The 21946-nt window shown below is 31.2% G+C and overlaps 3 protein-coding genes across 3 annotated transcripts; 2 read left to right on the plus strand and 1 right to left on the minus strand.

The window, feature by feature from the left end:
* Positions 1–926: 926 nt before the first annotated feature.
* On the plus strand, positions 927–2482 carry LOC145559089 (putative BOI-related E3 ubiquitin-protein ligase 3). The gene is made up of 2 exons (XM_081620499.1): positions 927–1632; positions 1751–2482. Exons 1-2 carry the CDS (start codon positions 1117–1119, stop codon positions 2339–2341), a joined length of 1107 nt encoding a protein of 368 aa, XP_081476625.1. The 5' UTR covers positions 927–1116; the 3' UTR covers positions 2342–2482.
* Positions 2483–14894: 12412 nt separating this feature from the next.
* On the minus strand, positions 14895–18425 carry LOC145559090 (chloroplast protein FOR GROWTH AND FERTILITY 2-like). Its single transcript, XM_081620500.1, has 2 exons — positions 17981–18425; positions 14895–15845 (listed from the first exon to the last, which is right to left on the minus strand). The coding sequence occupies exons 1-2, from the start codon at positions 18272–18274 to the stop codon at positions 15018–15020; spliced, it is 1122 nt and encodes a 373-aa protein (XP_081476626.1). The 5' UTR covers positions 18275–18425; the 3' UTR covers positions 14895–15017.
* A 1669-nt stretch (positions 18426–20094) lies between these two features.
* On the plus strand, positions 20095–20430 carry LOC145558100 (S-protein homolog 6-like). Its single transcript, XM_081619246.1, has one exon. The coding sequence runs from the start codon at positions 20095–20097 to the stop codon at positions 20428–20430; it is 336 nt and encodes a 111-aa protein (XP_081475372.1).
* The last annotated feature ends 1516 nt before the right edge of the window (positions 20431–21946 follow it).

A 21946-nucleotide genomic window follows, 5' to 3' on the forward strand; every position in this document is an offset into this window, starting at 1 on the left:
CGGAGTACAATACATCTTCATTTGGGGAAAATAATATTTGTATATAGAAAAAAATTCACCTATATAATTTAATTAACATTTTGTTGTAATTATTACTGTCCTCAATATTATACCTTTCAAAAAATTGCAATTTTTTGTTCTAAAAACTCCTATTAATTACGGAAATTCATTTAGCAATCACATAAATATACTGAAAAAAATATGATTATAATTTACATAAGTAGTATATTTTTTGTAGTTAAGGATTCCTAACTTGAGTCCGTGGACAAAATATTTGAGATAGCGAGAGTGGGGTAAAACTAAATACTAAAATACATGATCCGGCCCTTATAAGATCGATCATGTTAATTTCAGTTAAAATACAATACTACAGTACTCCGTAATACTAGTACTCCGTATAAGTTATAAACTTGGTATTTTGTATTCCGTATTCTGAATTTAATACAATTAAAACGTACAAGTTAAATGGAGGATTGAAGGGTGAATCAACCTTTGGCATGGGTTGGAATTGAATGAAAATTGTCATTCAACAAACCTCTGAAATCTCTGACCCGATAGTTTAGTCACAAGTTGTGCATGTTTTCGTACGTTTTCTTTCCCTTCCCACCTCTCTTTATTGCTTTACTTTGAGTAAAAAATATCATAAATACAGTTACAATTATTTTTCTATAATTAAAATAATTATTTTTATTTCCTTTTTTTAAAAAAATAATTGAAGGTGAGGAGATAGGCAGAATCCTAAGGCTTCTCATTTCCTTTTTTAGTTACTTTTACTCTTAATTAAAAATTCAAAACAAATCTCGTCTTTACTCCCATTAAAAAAATAATTTATTTATTTATTAAATAAATCTATTTTATTTTATTTTATCTTATTCCCATGCTATAACCTTTATGCGACTATATATATAAACATAAACTCCCAACACCCTTTTATTTTCTCTGTTCTTCGTTCATTGTTTTGTTTCTTAGCCTCCATACACATACTTTTTCTCAAGACACCATCATTCTAGAGAGAGAATCTGTTTTCTAGAGAGAGAAAATCTCTGTTTATCATTTTCTTCTGGTTTCTAACAACAATCAATCGTTTGATTTGTGTTTTTAAGAAAAACGTGAAAAATGGCTATACAAGCACAGATGTACCCCGACAATCTTGGTTTACCATTGTTGGGTGGTGGTAACGGTGGTGTTGGTGGTGGTGTTGCGCAACAAGATTGGTTGTTGTTGGCGAACAACCATATGAACAACAACAATAACACCAGTTTTTTTAATGGTTGTGGGTTTAATGAGTTTACTGGTAATAGTAATCTTCAACAACAGAAGCAACAACAGCAATTTCAATACCAGCAGCAACAACAACAACAACAAGCGTTGTTACAACTTCAGCAACAGTATTTGGCTCAACTTCAACAACAACAACAACGTGATTCTTGTGTTAGTAATATTAATAATGACGGTTTTGTGTTTTTGTCATCGTCAAAAAACTGTACAACCACAACAACTGCTACAACGCCAACCGCTAGTACCACTACAAGTGGAAGTTGTGATTATCAGATGCCAATGAATTTTTCACCGAGTTTTTCTGATCAACTCGAAAAACAGAGGCAGGAGATTGATAGATTCATTACTTTACAGGTTTGTTAATTTTTTTGATTAAATTTTATATTTTTTAGACACCCTTTTTGTTTAATTATAATGGGTAATTATTAGATTTGGGTACTAATTTTTAATTTTATCTTTAATTTTCTTTCAGAATGAGAGGCTTAAAATGACACTACAAGAACAGAGGAAACAGCAATTAGGATCAATTATGAGGAAATTAGAAGCGAAAGCAATGCAATTATTGCGTCAAAAGGACGAAGAAATTGCAAGAGCAACAAAAAGAACGATGGATTTAGAAGAAATAATCCGAAAAATGGAGATTGAAAATCAAGAGTGGCAAAGATTGGCAACTGAGAATGAAGCAATGGTGTTAACATTGAACAACACACTGGTGCAACTGAAAGAACAACAAGCAGGTTGTTTGACAACAACGTCATCATCGTGTTGCTCAAACGAAGTTGACGATGCAGAATCATGCTGTAATGTTGTTGACAACAGCAACAATGAGTTTTCCAATAAAAAGAGAAAAAGAGAAGAAACAGAGGTAGTTGTTGCAGAAACAGGGGAGAAGAGAGAGAAAACAGGGGAAGTGTTGTGCAAAGTTTGCAAAACTGGAAAATCGTGCGTGTTGTTGTTGCCTTGCAGGCATCTGTGTTGTTGCAAAGGATGTGAAGCTTTTGTTGATGTTTGTCCTGTTTGTAAATCTGTAAAAATGGCAAGCATTGAAGCTCTTATTTCATGAAAATAGATAGGAGAAGAAAAAAAAAAAAAAAGAACAGATTTTTTTTAATTTTTTTTTAGGAAAATTTGTCTAGATTTGATCAGAGTAAAAAAGAAAAAGAAAAAGGGTGAAATGAATTGAAGAAATACCCCATTTTGATCTTTTGTTACTGTTATTTTAGTCTTTTGGTAAATATAATTTTGTCCTTTTTGGCAGATAAAATCAGAGGTGGGTGGAGGAAATTCACAATCAATTGAACAGAATTTTAGTACATTGGTAGCATCTTTGCCTGTTTGATATTAATGCCTTTTTTGGTGTATTTACTTTTTTTTTTTTTTTTTTTTTTTTTTGTCTGAGTCATGGATTTGATTAAAACATGTTTGAACATATGCAAATTGTTTATTTCTTTAAAGAATGATTCATATTTCATACTATTTTTTTTCCAAGTTAGTTTTATGTATTGTCATTGAAAGAGCAATTTCAAGATCTGGGATCAAATCAGTTGGACATGGATCATGTTATTTGAATGATTTTTCTTGCTATGTTGTTGTCCTTGTTGACGATCCGTTTTGAAATCGCGTTTGCACTCTATTCCAAATTTAAGTTTGAAAAAGAATTGCTCAAGTTTCGCAAAATTATTGAATATAGGAGTTACAACTTACAAGAACCTATAGCTTTGATTTTCTTTAATTGCATTCTCATTATGTTCAATGAATATATATGGTGCACTCAACTTTTATCAAGAAGTTTCATAGTTGAAATTACACAATTGATAATCAAATTCCAAAGTTATGACTAGCATTAAATCGTGTATACGAAACCTAACACATTGGAATAATAAGTTATAGTACTCCGTAGAAGATAAATATGTTACAGAAGATATAAATTTAACATCAGTACAACATTTTAGTCATTAACTCATTACAATAATATATTCGTGAGTGGCACATTTATTTTTTATTTTAGGAAAAAGGGTGAAAAAGGCTTCAATAATTTAGAGATAGTTGTAAAAAATGATTCTTTTACGCCTAAAAACAATCCTAAAAAGAGATTCACATAAATTGATGCCTATCAAGCTGACATGTTATCCTCTAAAATTACCACTCTTCACTACTTTGACCACTGAAAAAGGTTTTTGTTTGTTATTGGTTATGATAATTGAATTATTCAATATTCTACTCCGTATGTTTTAATTTTCCCATAAAATTAAAAATAAACATTTGACAGATGGGATTGACAGGAGCTTCTTGTTCACACTTCCCACACACACACAAACCCAAAAGCAAACAGAAGATGGACGATTTTCTGTACCCCACAATTTTATTTTATTTTTTATTTATTTCTCAAAAATCCAAACTAAAATAAAATACTCTATAATTTATCATAATACTTAAAATACTACCTCTGTTTCAAATTACTCGCAATTTTAAAATATTTTATATCTCACAAATAATATCTCAATGTTGCGAGTAATTTGGACTGGAGGTAATAAAAAAATACAACAAGTAGTCCAAAAAAGCTGAGGCTGTGCCGTATGCACTAATTGCACTACCATATAACCCTGCAACAACTGAGCTGAAAGTAACCCCCAAAAATATATCTACTCGTATAAAATATTAAAAATAGAAAAAAATAAAAAATAAAAATAAAAAGTGGGGGGACACCCCAACTTTAATGGTGAAGCATTGAAAAGGGAAGATTGCCTTGTAATGTACGTGCAAACTTTTATGAATATTTACAAACTTTGGTATTGGTATTTGTCCTTTTTTATGGAAGTATTTTTAATTTTAATTAATTTTTCCAAACGGTTACATGGGATATGGTCCGTACTGTTGGGTCTTATCAAAAGTGTTGGAGTTTAGTGTCCCACATTTAATTTAATTTATGTGCATCTTTTCTTTACGAGTATTTTTTTCGGGGCTGCCCAACTTGCACGGGAATGTGCTCAACTTCACTTCTTTGTTGCTCCTTTTGCTTTCTTTCTTTCTTTCTTTTGTGCGATGCGATGCTCATCTACTAGTTTAAAACTTACGGCTTACTATACTATTATATCTTCTACGAATTGATTACTACGGAGGATTACTTAATTATAATTAATCGGGCCGATGTCATTAATTAACAATGACATCTTATCTTATAAGTATGTGATGGAATTGGTATCGTCTTTTGTTTGCCAATATTAATTAGTTTGTTTAGTCAATATGATAGGCAACGAGGCAAGCACATTCACGCATCTTCATGATCAACCCTTGGGGGAAGGTGGTGCCAAGGATAGCACCGTCGACTCCACTTACTCGATCCTCTTTCGAAGAGTCTTATTTTGATGTGTAATATACTACGAGTAATTATATCAAATTGATTACTAGGTGTCATTATCAATGCCTATTTTAACAAAGATTTTATTTCTTTCCTTATACGGAGTATCATTGATTTTCGTCCACTCAACTTAAATACGTACATGGTGAATTGAATGTAACCAATAATACTCGACTTTATATTAATATATATCATACATAACGTTTGAATGATGCTTATAATTAGATTGTAATTGAAGAAGATAAAAAAAGATGATGACATGCTATATAAGATTATAATCTGGACTCCCGTTCAAAAAAAAAAAAAAAAAAAATTATAATCTGGACTTGTTTAGTCGTTTAAGGATAATAAAACTCTATACGAAAGTCTTAGGTGATAAGTCGTACTGTGAATTAATCAAGATTGAAAATTTGTATAATATCTTAAACAAAGTGCACAAATGCAATCAATTTTTATAATACCACAAATTCAATCTTCCCCGTCAAAAAAAAAAAAAAAAAAAAAATCCTCATTAATCATCTTTTGATAAGATAATTTAAAACTTTTTTTATACGAGTATGAATTAAAAGTGGACTGATATCTTTTTTTTCTTTATTGGTTTATATTTCATCCTATCCCCTCTATGATTACTCAACATTCATTCATAATTCATAAAACTAGAGAAAGTACTTTATTAAGTAGTGACACCTATACATATAATTTCATCCCGGCAACAAAGTGTTTAAACTTTTTATATAAAAATAAATAAATAAATAAAGGACGACAATTTGTATCTCATCTTTCCATATCCTAAATTCAATATTGACCCTATCCTTAGCTTATACAGTGAGCCTTGATTGTTTATTCATTTAACTCAAGCAAGCTACTTACCCTGATTAAATCCATTTGATTATCCAAAATAATGTAATAGGAAATTCAACACCATAAATCCATTACTAGACACAAATGTAGCTATCCTATAAATACCATTTTTACACTTTTATAATCTCAATAATCAAATATGATTGCATTATGCATTGTCAAAAGAAAACAACTTCCAAAAAGAACATGATGCATGACACGATTTTAAAAACTTATGAATAAGAAATAAGACTTTAAGTAGAATACTCCATTAATTAGCTCCCAATTAAAGAAGTTTAATGAATATAGCAGTTCCTCCTAATGCTGACCTAATATATGACAATTACGTCCTATCTAACAATTATGAACATTGCATTATTTTTCAATTAATTAATAATTATATTTTTCAATTTATCAATATTACAACATATGATTACTTGCCTCATAAGCTACATACATAATTTAAAGATGCGCCTTTCATACTTCATAAAAATAACACTTAACTACTTAAGCATGAAAATAATTTTCGTCTCACGTAACATGTGTTTCTAACCTAAAAAATACTTGCATTAGAAAATATAAAAAAAATTAAAGATTATAATATATAATTCACTAATTATATTGCATTAGGCAGTTAGAAAATGCAATAGGTACGAATAATATTATTGCTTTATCTCCACTTACAAGCAACTTGCATTTGCAACCTTCTAATCGCATGCATGTCCTTGTCATGAACTCATATGTATATGGTTTTTTACCTTTTGTGCTTTTTAATTTCATAGTGACTCTATTAGGTCATTTAATGATTTTAGCTAAACCAAGTTTCAATATTTTGATGAACTACGTGAGTAGTAATACTTTATAATATTAATAATAAGGGGAAAAAATTGGAGGGACTACTTTAATAGCTCCACTTACAAATTAGGAAGGAGTGTAAGCTAAGCAATCTACATACATTTTATATGCATACTTCTAATTCACTAAGTTTAATCGATTGTGTTGTCGTGTTGGATTAAAATGGCAAAGTAATTCCATTGTTATAATTGAAGGATGTATAAAGATTTGAGATGCATGCATTAAACTCTACCAATCCAAATCACTTCATTTTTTATCGTTTCTAGACAATTATATCATGACCTAATTTATGAGAAATTAAGTGCTCAACTAACATTAGTGATCTCGTCAATTGCTCAATTACTTCTCGGTACATTTTATTTTCCGATTAGTTCCAGTGTGTATATTCATATATCGACAAAAAAAGATTAAAATAATAGCTGGTGTAGAGCATTACAATTTGAACTACAAGAACAAGTCAAATTAATTAATTCAACTACACATGCATCTAACACATGCTAAAAAAATCACAAAAGTCTAGCAAAATACAACGGCTAATAATAAAAGGAAAAAATTAAATGGTGAATAAAATGGAGTATTAATAGTGAGATTAGGCGGAATTATGTCACTGACCCACATTAACAAAAATTGTGTGCATGATAAAAATCGTAATAATTGAAAATCGAAAACTATAGTCTAAAATGACAATTATGACAAACAAATGAAAATGATGAAATGAAGAATCCGAATGTGAAAAGATGAAAGTGGGTAGTCCAGTCTTTCTCTCTCTACTTAAAAGGGACGTTGACGGGGAAGATTTGGATTCTCGATAACATTTACTTTTCTCTTTTTTTTTAAAAAAAAAAATAAAAATTAAATTAAAAATAGAAATATCCGTTTTCTTCCTAAATTGATGGTCCCTTTAATTCGCTTTGGGTTTGGCCCATCCAAAACTAATGTACGCTTCAAAAAGCGTGGGGACTATCTTTGCTTTTCTGTTTTTTTTTTTTGACAACTGACAACTATCACCATGCATTTTTCTTTGGATTTTTTTTTTAATTATTAAAACTAATTTATTATGCCTTTCTTTTCGTATTTTCCACACATTTCTTATTACATATGGAGTACTCTCTTCGTTTCTATTTATCGGGAAAATACAAGTTAATCTGTTTTATAAACGAATTTTTGTTAATTTGATGACATTTTTGTAAATATATTGAAAAAGCAGGGTCATTTATTCAGTTTTTTTGTGAGTTATACAATTGCTGTTTGTCTTTTGCTTTAACTATTTGGTGAGGAAATTACAAATGTACCATTCAACTAGTATATGAAAAGACGCATATACCCCTCCACTAATACTTGAAAAGGCAATTATACCCCCAGATAAACAAATGGGAATTAACTGGGTATCCCTCCTATTTATCCGTTCCGTAAATATTTTAATCATCAATATATTTTTGATTTAAAGATTTGTTTATAAATAATCATCATCGATTTTTTTTTATAAAAAAATTTATTTAATGGTTCATTGGTTGTATGTTAATAATAACTAGTTTTATCCCCGTGCAAATGCACGGATTTATAATAATAAGACTTGAAAATAAAAATAAATAAATAAATGAATAAAATTCAATTAAAATGGAGTTAGTTTAAATGAAATGACTTATATGTAACATTTTTTATTTTTGAATTTGAATCCATATCATGTCTATCCTTAAAATTCTCTTGTTAGATACATTATTTAAAATATTTTATAAATTATTGTAAGTTTTTTTTCATTAAATTTTTTTTATCATGTTATTTTTTAAGGAAAAAAAAGAAATTTAAAAAAAAAGCTAAAAAATATTTGGGCGGGAAAATTTTTGTTGTGAATGTGACATGTGTATAACTCTGGTGATTAGTTTAGTATATAGTATAGATCCTATTTTTATTTATTAAGGTTAAAAACGTAGAGAAGTACTCTAAAAAGATGAAACAGATCTAATAAAAATGCTAATTTTATGCCAAAATAATCTTGTTCAATACCAATCAATTAGCTGTATCATGATTTTGTTTGTTCCTTTCTTTCTCTAAAAGAAAAGACTAGGATAAGTGGAGACAGGAAGCTGGTGAAAAATAAGTCCTTCAAAATCACAACGATTAGGGTTGAAAATTTCAATCTAAACCAACTTAATTCTAACTCAAATAATCATACGTATAGATTGGATCTAATCATTTTTTTATTTTATTTTTTTTTTTAAAAAAAAAAAAAATCTGATTAGTTTGGTTAGTTGAGAGTTGAGACATCTTTAACTTATTCTAGATTTCTAGTCATATGATATTTAGGATAAAATTATTCCCATATAAAAATAATTGGTCCAATGCCTTTATTTTTTTTTTAAAAAAAAGGGGTATTCTTAGTTCCAGCGTGTACTTGGGATCCAGGAAGAAAGTAAGATCCGGATAGGTACTGTACTTGTATTGAAATGTGGGACTCACACGTTGAGCAACATTGTTGACGCAGATTTAATGGTCCCCCTGGTTTCCGTCAACAATAACAACACTACCCATACCATATTAACAACCATTATTATTATTATTATTATTACAGAGTATCTAAATTAAAAGCCTTCTCCTTTTATACATAATACTATTTGTCGATTATAAAATTATATACTCCATATTAAACTTGTATTGTACCTACGTTGTATTTTCATTTTCACTCGTATGTCCTAGAATACATTGTTAATTAATTTGTCGGTGTTGTATGAGACAGTGTCATAATTTCTTATCAATTGTCTAACCTAGTTCAGTTTAACGAGTTACTGTAAGTTATTTTACGGGTTAGGGCAGAAATTTCCAAAGGAAGTACTGTAGTATTTGGAATTTGTATCTATTATGGTTAGGTGTAGTTATGTGGAAGCAAAGCATCTGAATTTCATTAATTTGATTGAAAAGAAAATAAATTTGGATCTAATAACGTGCGGTGATAAGATAAGGTGAGTAGAAGAATAGAGGAGAAGTACTCATCTTTCCTTTTTTAATTGAGAAGATTTGAGAATTGTGATGCTACCACGCGATTCTCTCTCGTGGGGAGTTGGTGCTGCTGACATGGATTCTTTTAGACTTTTCTATCTTAACATTTTCCACCTCACCTTTAGTATATCGTCCTATTTTATTTATTTATTTAAAAAAAAAAAAAAAAAATTATTTCATACTTGTCTTGTTGATATTTTAACAATGCCACTACTAATCTACTATGGAGAAATTTATGAGTTAACATTGTCAGAAATAAAATTCCACCTTCAATCAAGTTTTTTTTAAAAAATATACCTTCGTTTTATAATCGTTGCATTAATATTTTATGTCAAATTGTTACAAATAATATGAAACGAAGGTAGTAATTTGATTTTTTTTAGAGAGTTTTAATTTGCATGAAAATTTTCAACATTTTACTTTAGTTTATATTTTACAAGCAATTGACTGAACCCTTTTGCTAAAGTAGGGCTTGGTAAAATAGATATTGGACCAAAAAAAAAAAAAAAAAAAAAAAAAATTATGAGGGTTAAGTTCTAGTTGGTAAACGTTCTCCAAATTTGAAATAGAAATATAGTAGTTAAACCTGTTCCTAAATAAGAGTGGTATACATTATTATACTTAATAAAGATCATTACAATTTTGATTAAGACCGACTAAAACAATGTGATAATCAATTTTGAAGAAAAAAAAATTATTCAAACTTTACACAAAATAGTTGGAGAATAAGACACATACACATTAAAAAGAATTGTTTACATTGTGCCATGAAGTCATGTTTGACATTCTATAATTTCAAAAAGAAAAAAAAAAATTAAAAATCAAAGGAAAGACATATGCTCCTGTCAATTTCATGGTCCTATATTTTTATGTCTCCCTTCTTCCAAATCACCATCATTATCAATATATAAAAATAATTAAATTGATTTAGTAAAGGTAACCAAAATAGACATCACTTTCATATTTGGGGAGTGAAAGTTGTATAGGGGGGGTGCAATAAGCCAACAAGTCCAATTCTTTGGATTGGGACCCTTCCTTTTCAATTAAGTACCCTTACCACTTTAAAAGTATACATCAATATCAATATTATGGGATATAAAATCTTAAAGAAGATTTGGGACACTATTTATTATATTCATTATTCAACATGTATGTGCTATGATAATAATAATGTGCTTGCTTGCCTTTACAAGAACCACTAGTTACATTTGCAATCTGTGTTCCTACACCTCCTCCATTATATCTGTAATGGACTATTCATAGGAAAATTACAACTGAAAAATACAGCAATTCATTGGTTGTTCTTTATGTATAGTGCCCTTCCAATAATTTGTTCTTTTTATGTGAGGTGGATATAATATTTATTACAGATTAGTCATGCTCCGTATTATCATATAGATACTCATATTACAGTAATTACACCACTCAAGATTAGAAGCAGGTATAAATTCTAATTCCCTTTGAATTTTGCGACCAGAATTAGCACACGCCTTGTTTTGGCCGTTTATATCACTCAATTTGTTCAGAATTCTACTTTAAGGGTTTGTTCTACTTTACTAAATTAAGTTGAAGTGAATTGTTTATGAGAGAAAGAAATTAGAAACAGAACTGATTGGAGCTGAACTGAACTAAACTAAAATTAAGCTGAAGAAAATAGACCCTAAATTCTTACTAAAAGGACATGTAAGGATTGACCAAAGACCTAAGTAAATTTTAAAAACTTGTTGCTTTTTTAACAATATTACAACGTACAAATTGATCATATCTGTATATTACACGTTAGAATTATATAATCCTTTTACTTTTCAACTTATTTTTTTCCTTCTAATAGTAAAGTTTCAATTGTACCTGAAATAGTTCACATGGACTAATCAATATTTGACATCGAAGTTAAGTTACATAAATAGGGTCAATTTAATTTGCCTTCCGGGAAATTCAAGCGACAAACTATTATAAAGAACAAGAAAACTTAGTATGAGTTGTACACATGTCTATTAATCCATTTTTAGTATTTAACATTTGTCTATTTCAAGCATATATTGTTGGCCTATCAAACCATAATTTATTAATTCCTATTTTTGACTTGTCTTTTGCAAAATTCATGCATTTCTGTCTCTTTACTCCTCATAAGATCAGTCACCTCTACATGCCACAATTATGCCCACTCCTTAATTTATGAAATGTCAAATACCAACTTGATCAGTCAATTTCATCTGATGACCTTATATTATACGGAGTACATCACACTTTCATAATATTTCTTCCAACTAATAGTGCTTGAATTTCCGTTCCTATCATGTCATGTCATATATATATTGTGGGATAGAATTTAAATTAATGGTTCACACTTAGTTGAGGATATTCTTAAGCAACACCGAGTAATAATAGACTGAAATATCATTATTAAGTCTACATACTTGTCTAAGATATGTTTACGTAAAAATTCTTGTAAATAAAGTCAAATTATATCACGTCTCTTATTAACCATCTAATTAGTAAGATCAATAGATTTGTAAAACGACATTTGAATGTAAGAATTTAAGCAATGGTTCACACTTAAGAGAAGATATTCTTAAGCAAACGGCGGAATGGACTAAAACATCATTATGCTCGCGTACTTGTCCAACTGATGTGTACGTATATAAGAATTCATATAAACAAAGTCAAATTATGTCTTGCCTTTGTTAATTGTCTAACTAATAAGATAAGATAAATAGATTTTTATAACGACATTTGAGTGTCAAGGGCTAGCTCATAAATTACTCCAACTTACATTTGAATATTATTAGTCATGGAATATATTTGAATGATGCAAATCAAGATGCTGATTACTACTACTACATCCATAATATTCTTGATCTAGGATATAATTTAAATTATGACATAATTAATTAGTAAACATGTCATGGGATTTATTCAAAGTATGTAAGGTGGGATTACAAAGAAAAAACAAAGTTCGATCACAATCATAGATGTCAACATGCAAAGCTTAAACTGTCGGTTACTGTTGGCAAAAAGGATAGATAAACATAAACATAAAATAATAATAATATGAAAATGAATTTTGTGGGGATGAAAAAAGGAAAATTTATGGTCCAACCTAAAGAAAAATACAAAAGCATAAACTTGAAAAAATATAATTAATACTCCGTATAGTTTTTCATGCTGCAAACAGATGGTGATTTGTTGTGGGCACACACAAGGTTAGGCGCGCAATGCAAGTTGGTTGAAGTTTTGGCAAGACATAAATAATAACTACTCGATTGAAAAAGATGTTTTTAATCGTGACTTTTTTTATATTTTAGGAAAATTTACAAAAAAAATGATAGATATATCGTATTCTCCACGACAATATCTGATGTATAAAGTCTGATTTTTTTTGTTTTCATGAAATATTGTTTTTTAGAAGTAGTTATATTAAAATTTTCCTCTAATTTAGACAGACAGGTGTTTTATCGGTCTAAAATTGAATAATTTCATGAAAATTGACCAATATGAAATCATAATAGGACCCAAATATGGACCCTCATTTAATTGTTTGTAAGATAGTGTATGTATGATTAAGAATAGTAGATGTTATTGCCAAGCTAGCTGGGGAAAACTTGGACAAATTAAAGATGATGTATATCATATGAATAGTGAATAAGTGAAAAATGTTAAACCATGTATAGTATGATTATATTATGAAGAGTATTCATGTTAACATTACAGAGCCGTAGGGTTACCATATATGCTTCATAGATATGTGTGAGGTGTCAATTCGGATGATCGGATCGAATAAATTTTTAAAGTTGAGTCATACTAAATTATTATGTCTGCACGAGTCTAAATACGAATCAGATATTTTCGAATCGGGTCAGATCAGGTGTGCTTTTGACACCTCTAGCCCGTGTTGTGCATAGTGTACATGCATGTTATGCTTATACGGACTACAAATCATATACTAATATGCACATTTTTGTGTAGGAAGATGATACGTTTCTTGATAAGGTAAAATACACGAAGATTAGAGTAGGCTTCTCTCGTAGGACAATGAGAATTACTACCTTTTTTTTTTTTTTTTTTTTGAAGAGATGAGAATTACGACTTATACATACAGTATGCATGAGTTTAATTTACTAGACATACAAACTTGATTACAATTTACTAGTAGTTTATTGCATGCAATGTATAATTCGGTCATATAATACATGCACTTTAAGAGAAGACTAGTGGAAATGATGTGAATAGACAACTACTTAGTACTTGATATTGTGACTTTGACACATAACTAATGAAGCCTTTTCCCTTTAACCTAAAAAAAAAAAAAAATAAGTAATTGATCATATTATTATTCGTCAATGAGAACATGGCAGATTATGAATTAGGAGGAGTTGAGAGTGAGACTTGAGACAAATGAGAAGTATCCGAAAGACTAATTAAAATTGGTAAAAGTGTTGAAATTAATGAGATATGGAGTAGTTGATCGCATGAGCTGTTTGAGAAATTGAGATGATTTGAGGAAAAAAAAGAAGAATATACAAGTAGTGTAAATCGATATGATAATCATAATAAGTTAATAACATCTATTTTATTTTTTCTAAGAAAGTCCATTACCAAAACTTTGAAAGTTTGACCTATAATCTAACAGTAGGCCATAAATCTAGACCCAGTACCAAAAATAGAATCTGTTATTGGGTTTGGGCTGAAATAGTCAATTGGGCTGAAATATATTTGTAGCCCAAGTTTTCTTAGTCCAAGCAGAAATCCCTAAAAATCCATCGCATCTTTTGTTTTGATCATTTGATGCAGGTATATTAAGATTAAGTAGTTTCTATCTATTGTAGACATTACGTAAATACTCTCTTTCTCGTCTGATTCTTTTCTTGCTCATGTCTAAATCCTTGTTATAATTCGTGTTTTCAAGCTGAAAACTGCTGCAGATATATGTGCTCTGCACATCATGAACAGCTAGCTAAAGGCATGAATCTTAATCCCAAAAGAGCTTACTGAAGACATGAATGCACAATCAATCAATAAAAACTTAATCCCATAAGTGAGGTCGGCTGATCAGCAATGCACAGATGAACTTATTTGTCCGTCAGCCATAACCACAACAAATTTTCATAATTCTATGTTCTTGTAGGTTGTGTAATGGATCATATATACTTATATTGAATGTAAGTATTTATGTTTCAATGCTTCACACTACAGACTATAATGCACCTCACATGAATCTTCTTGTAGCATGGGATAAGTCTGGGTGACAATTGAGCATAACATGCCGTCTTGTCCTGTAACAGTATTTATGTTCATTACGTTTATGTAAGACAAATGTAAAATGAAAACTCAAACTATTAACATGCAAGTTCAAAGAGATGCTCAAAATCGGACAAGAAGCACACCATTGCCTACAGCTGCACGCCTGCACCTGCATATGTAACCTCCTTCAAATTCGACCCTAAATCATTAGGTGGTAAAGGTAAAACAAGCACACAAATATAATATTCAGTCGAAGCTGTTACAGCCGATTACTTTGTTTTAAAAAAAAGTGGTACCTATAATTACTGCATACAGAAAACAACATAAGAAACAAGAATAATGAACGTAATCTCTTTAGAAAATCCAATTTGCTCACTCCAAAATCCTTCCTAATGCTCAGCGAGGAAAAATAACCTACAATTCGATATCTTGATATCATGTAATAAACTAATTAATACAAACTAAAGCCGAAAAATTGACTAATAATGATAGCTAATCCAAGGCCAATAGCTACCAGAGAAGCAGCCCAAGTAAGCTTTTCTGTTATTCTAGGAACTCTATCTTTCAATGCCTCACTACACGACCCAATGAATACGGTATAACCACCCATTGCAACAACTGTTCCAACCAAGAACATGCCTAAAAATGCCGCCCCTGCAACCCTCGAGGGCAATGCAAGAGCCGGAAGAACCATCATTAGTGCATCAGGCTGAAGCCCATGCACAATCCCCGTGGCAAAGGTTGCAAACCCAATCTTTTTCTTCTTCCCAACAAGAGGGGTTTCAACAGTATCTAAGACACCAACATCGCACTCCCCATTTTCTAAGGCAACACAAGGGGTAGGGACTTCTGAAGCTTCCTTTATACCCATGGCACCAATGATAAGAAGAGTTACACCAACTACTCGAGTGCCCCAAGTTCGAATTATTTCAATGTGGAGACGATCTTTGAGTAGAAGAAAGAGTAAGCCGAAAATTAATTGCCCAGCATCATGGCCACACCCCCAAAGGGCCCCTACAGCTGCACTTTCCATTTTAGTGCGGCCAATTGACAGAGGAGCTAAAGCAGCAAGGTGGTCAGGTCCTGATAATGTGTGCAAACAACCAGCAAAGAAACCGGTCCATGCACTACTCAGTACTTCGGTGCGAAGGAAGCCTCTTGCAACAGCACCCCCAGGCGAGGCAGTTTGTAAGCTAGCAAATGCTGGTAGTGTACGGACTGGATTAATGATGGTCATTGCAAGAGCAGAAAGCAGAATAATTTTTGCAGCAGTGACGACCTGAAATGAGATCCAAGGACACTTGTATAAAGATAGATTCAAAATTTCAGTAACATGAACAGCAATTAAAGCACGATACTGACTATCCAGTATTTACCATCTATGACTGGTGATGCAAGCAATCCAGAAGACAAACAGCACCAATTACCAGTCACTTATGCATGCTTTTAGATGGGTATTTAAACAAAAAGTTGTGCAGGTGAAAATGTCTTTCCATCGCATAAAGATAATATCACACAATCTATAATCAAGGCTCATCAGAAAACGCCACTTCTATGCAGAGCAGGATAACTCAGAGACAGTTGGAAATGATTATGAAGCTACAAAAGTACCATAATTTCGATATCCCCAGCTTCATTAATGTCAATCCTACATTCTTCCAAACTATTCTATCATTTTTCATCCACTAAATGGGTTTGAAAATGAAGTTAAAAGAAGAAAATCAAATCTAGCTAGATCCCTCCAACATCGAAAGGGGAAAGGTGAGAAGCCCGATCACTACTCATGCCACCAATACTATCCTGTCTCTAATCTGACTCGTGCTGATGAAGCACCCGTCTAAAATGAGACCCAATGCATCAGGGTTACAGGTGAAGAACCATGGCAGCTCATTGCTCAATGACATGTTGCTAGCAGAACAAGTAACTAAGCAAGATCATGAAAAGGTCAAGACACATGTTCAGGAATGTCAGAGAATTTTTTTAAGCAATTTTGTTCAACTCCATTCCAGTATACTTCGTATTGTTTTAGATACTTATCAAATCATGTTAATAACACATCTATGAAAGATGCAATTTACATGCTTTGCAAATGAGAGAAAGACAAAGCAGAAAAACAAGAGAATGCTTTGCAAATCATGAGAAAGAGATTAAAGTCTCATGGGTTACATCTTACATGACTTCATATTGCAAGATGTGCCGACAAATTAGCCTAGAGATTACAACTGTCATAATGATATTTGCACTTTCTTGGTTCACTAAGGGACTACTTCATTCAACCTTGAGTTTAGAATTTAGATAACAGATAAGATAAGCTAGATAAAAAATAAAAAGATCCAAACACGGAAACAAGGTGCATAAGTTATCTGGAGTTTATAAGCAGAGATTCTTACCATCAAAGGCAAAATGGAATATATACTTAGAAAAACCAACAAAGAGCAAGTAATATTGATAGTTACTCCAGATAAAGTGAAAAGAATATACTGATGAGCTAACTCTTGCATGAAAGAACGATGGACAGGTCCCTCTCAGTTTAAATACAGACCTTAAACCACAAAAAATCTTTACAAAGAATCTCCTATCTCCACAAAACCTATCATCGAATTCAGAAAAGTCCAATGCTCTTATAGGGTATCAACAAAACTTATTTCGTTCCTGAGGCTGGGAAGTAAGAACACGAAAACTTAACAAGAAGGAGAAGAAATTATCTATCTAAGCTACATTCAGGAATGCCAAACTTCTGCGCCACAACCCCAGTCTGCAATCACAAACCATACATCCACACCATACAAATGAGTTACACCAGCCTAGGTATCACATTACACCGCCTGCAGGCAGCGGCTACTACAATACAATCAAGTATCTTCAATAATGATTTCTCTTAATCTAGTTCCAATATCAGCTAACTAATACTACTCCCTTCATCTGGGAATTCTTGTCACATTGTCTAAACCGTCATAAAACTTGTAATCAAGGATATGGCATGATTGTATAAATAGACCCTTCATAGTTATTGCAACATATGCCTCCTTCACAATTACTAGTAATCTAATCTTAAACTATTACTACTTCGAGAAAGATAACTAACGTTTCCAAACATAACAAAATAGTATTCCTCATTACACGGAACCAAATATAGACATAAACCTTGCTTCTAAATTAACAACACTCCAAATGATACAATTCCCTAGGAAAAAAGCCGTACATGATGATCATTAACCACAAAACACCTTTAAAACACAATTATAAACGTCTGAGCTTGAGTATAATAATACAATTGCCAATATTCTACCTCAATTATCAAGATCTAGTATTTTTTGGGGGAAATTCTATTCAATAATCCAGAAAATAAAGATTCAATCTAAATAAGAAACAAAATTCGCAGAATTGGCAACAACAATTACCAGTTTATCATACCTTTTGCAACTTTGGGTTTGAATGTGACGCAATACGGGGCTCCGAAGAAGACCCATTTGAATTAAACGGGTCAAAAGATGAATTGAATGATGGGGTTGAATTCGAAAAACAAGATGCCCTCAACTGTAATCGGCAGCGCTTCAAAGGGGTCGAGTTGACTCGGAATGACTCGGTGGTTGGTGGTAGCAAAACACCGAGTTTGCGGGGGTCAACACGGCCGAGTTGGGGTAGAGAAGGGTAAGATTTAAGGTTTAATTTGGAGGGGATTGGTGAAGAGCAGATTAATCTCTCCATTTTTTAGGGGTTTTTCTCTCTCTTCCACCACCTATGATTATGAATTTCTCTCTCTAAGAGTGAATGAGAAATGAGAGAAGAAAGAGATGGGATTGGTGGAAGAGAGAGAAGGGTGGTGGAGAAGAAGAGGGGAAGGAAATGGAAGAGGGGTGAGGTGGTGATGGTGGATTTGTTAAAGATAAAGTTCTTTTTCGGCTTCCATTCGCTACCTACTGTGCGTCTAGCGTACTTGCTGTATTTTTAAGTCGTGACGATAGAGGTGCCAAATAGGTCGTTTGGTTATCACTTGGATTGGCTAAGCAAATTTTTGGGTTAAGAAAAAGTTCATTCGTTTGTACAAATTAGTTTTTTTTTTTTTCTTTTTTTTTTAATGGTAGGGAGACTTTGACTAGACGTTATGACCTCAACTCTTACACTTTGTTTGGTTCATTATTTAACCTGCCCTAAGTACCCTCATTTGGTAAGATTAGAACCCCAAACCTTTAAGATTTAAGGTAAGAATCTTATCAGTTGAGTCAACTCTTCATTGGTCTATGGAAGATTAGCTTGTGGAAACCTAATCTGTGTAGTTTTCTAACTACTTTGCCAACTCCGCATTTGTTTTGATCGAGATTGTTAGAGTCAAGTCAGTTTTAATTTATTCAATTATGCTTACTATATTTATTATAATAAAGATATTAGAGTTGATATTTCTAGTCAAATCTTTTTTTTTTAGGTTTGTGATTAATGTAGGAAACTAATCAATTTCAACTACTCCATGTATTTGATAAGTGTATTTGTGTGTGTTTTAATGGTGTGCGTTGATATATAGTTCATAATATCTTCATTTACACTTAGTACGATGATTTTCTTTAAACAAGCTTGTTATAATGCACACTCTTATACGCAATTGTAGTTGTGGTAAATATTTTTTTTTTTTTTTTTTAATAGTAATTGCTTCTTATTATTGTAGTTATTTATTTTAAGTAATTACTTCTTGTTAGCGTTTAGGTTGGTGTTTTTTTTTTTTTTTTTTAGTTTCTAGGTTGTAATTTGTCTTTGTTATTTATTTATGAGTTCTAATTACTTCTTACTATTGTAGTTGTGATAGACCCTTTTTTTTTTAACAAAGTTGTGATTAAACATAAATAGCCTTTATTGGCACTAAATCTTATCTATCTTAAGCTATAAAAAAGCTACAGTATTTATTTGGTTAACTTCAAATCAAAAACAGGTCGCATCTCCAACAAATAAAAACAAATATATTCTTCTTCATCATCCAATTCACCCCTCAACATTAAATGGTGGTATTATTTGACTAATTCCTAATTCCACCAACTTTAATGTGTTACACCAGTGGCAAAAAATTAGCCACAAAAAGCAACTTTGGGATCTTAGGGAAAAAAAAAAACGAAAAATCAAACCTAATATAATTAACAAGTTGATCAAAAAATGCATTACCACTTACGAGGAATTCGTCTACTAATTAATTTTTGTTGGCTTTTGGCTTGAGCAGATCATCCATTATATTATTAGATTGATAAAGATTATATTAAGCCAACCTACCCTATAATTATACTTAATTAAAATAAACCCCTTGAAATCTACCCATATGTTTTTTGGTACAAACTGTACAAGCTAAATAATTTAGTTTCCCCTTAATTTGAGGGCAGTCCATGTTTAATTAGCATGCAAACCCAACTATATAAACAAATGAAAAATTGACAAAATCATAATAATTTAAGTTAGAACATAGTAAAAGATCAAACATGGGCTACGTAAGTTATATGGTGAGTTTATTGATGTGTGTAGGATTCCTACAAATGAATTTTGCGCCAACAATGGCACAAATTGAATTGAACCGCTACAGAGTTCACATACTCAATGCATTGCCAGGTCCAATGACATTACGTTGTCAGTCCAAAAATAATGATTTGGGTGTACATGTTTTGGAGAAAGGACAAACTTACGAGTGGCATTTTCATGTCAATCTGATGGATTCAACGCTATATTTTTGCCATTTCTATTGGAAAGATAAAAACATTAGATTTGATGTTTTTAGGACTGCTCACGAAGGTACATGTAATTCACAATGCTTTTGGGAGGCTAAAGAAGATGGCTTTTATTTTCACTGCGACACTCGGACCTATACGCAATTGCATACTTGGACTAGCTAAGCAACATGCCTCTTTGTATTTCTTGTAACTTTTTCTCATATGTCAACCTCTGCAAAAATATAAATAATTCAGAGGTGATTTTTGTTTTTCATCAATAGTTTGATTTGGCAATTTTGGCCCTAGTTTCCCATATGATTGCTATGGAATTGGCCTATTATAAATAAATAAAGATTTATGTAGCACTCTAGATGGAGTATTATTCGAGCAAATTAAAAATACGAAATTGAAATATATCTTTCATCTTTGAGTATGCTTTTATTTGTATTTACTTGAACAAAAACACAAAACTGAAATGTTTATTTGAGTACATAATTTTTTTTTTCCAAATTGATGCAATGTATTGAATTAAATTAATTCATGATTTTCTTGCTATTTTACACTCAACACACTTCTACTTAAGTTGGCAAATGTAAAGGATGCTCAATCACTCGATTATTGGCTCATTCTGCATGAGGAGTCTAGCTTGAGCCCATCATCTCTATTCTCTAATATAGTAATATGATGAATGACTCATAATGGACTCTCTTAACCTAGATTTCTCCTTATCCAAACTTATATTAAGTTATTTAATTTAACTGGTTATTTGACCCGTGTCATGCCTAAATTGTTAATAGTAAATGAAGATCGATGAAAAAGAATAATGATTCTATCATATGCTTTAATTTTAGGAGAAATGAAGAGTTTAAAATCGAGCTAGAAGATTGGGCAAACATCATATCATATATAATAACTAATATATAAAGCTAAACTTTTAGCCAGGTCACGAGGCTGCGACACTTGGCGTTCTAACTTCGCGCCACGTTGGATAGATTTAAATAGACCTCATAAGATTAAAAAAAAAAAAAAAATTAATTTAGAATGCTATTTGGATAGAATTTTAGGATAAAATTAGTTTTATTTTCGATAAAATACCAATATTTCAAATGTACAAATTCAATTATAATTTTATTAAAAAAATTATTAGATTATAATTCTTAAAAATTAATAAATTATTTTTTGTATCATAATATTTTTTTGGGCAATCTTAAAATTCAATAAACAACCCGGGCATCGCACGGACACAAAACTAGTTAATATATAAACTCATTCGAAAACAAAAATATCACAAGTAAAAAGAACATGAGGCACCAAGGACTTATGTTTATATATACTAGGATTGTTAGCTAGCCTACTAATAAGTACTACGTATTAGTTAGCTACTTAGCTCTCATTACAATTGTGATATAAACACAAGTTGACTTTATTGACACTGACTAAATCTTAAGTACTCATAGTATATAGCTAGAACTTATATTGATTTGACAAACCCTAACGGTTTTTTTTTAAAAAAAAAAAAAATGATTTGACAAAACTTATTTTCCTAATATAATGAAAGCACCAAAACTAGCTTCTCTTCCCATGATAAATATTAAAGAGTAGCGCACATGTAGATTTTACAATCGTATATTGCTACGAGTAGCTTGCTACCTTAAGCTTATGAATGTACACATTGGTTTCAAAAGGTTGAATTCTCACA

The sequence above is a fragment of the Chenopodium album genome, chromosome 9 (assembly GCF_948465745.1).
Source record: "Chenopodium album chromosome 9, dcCheAlbu1.1, whole genome shotgun sequence".
Taxonomy (NCBI): domain Eukaryota; kingdom Viridiplantae; phylum Streptophyta; class Magnoliopsida; order Caryophyllales; family Amaranthaceae; genus Chenopodium; species Chenopodium album.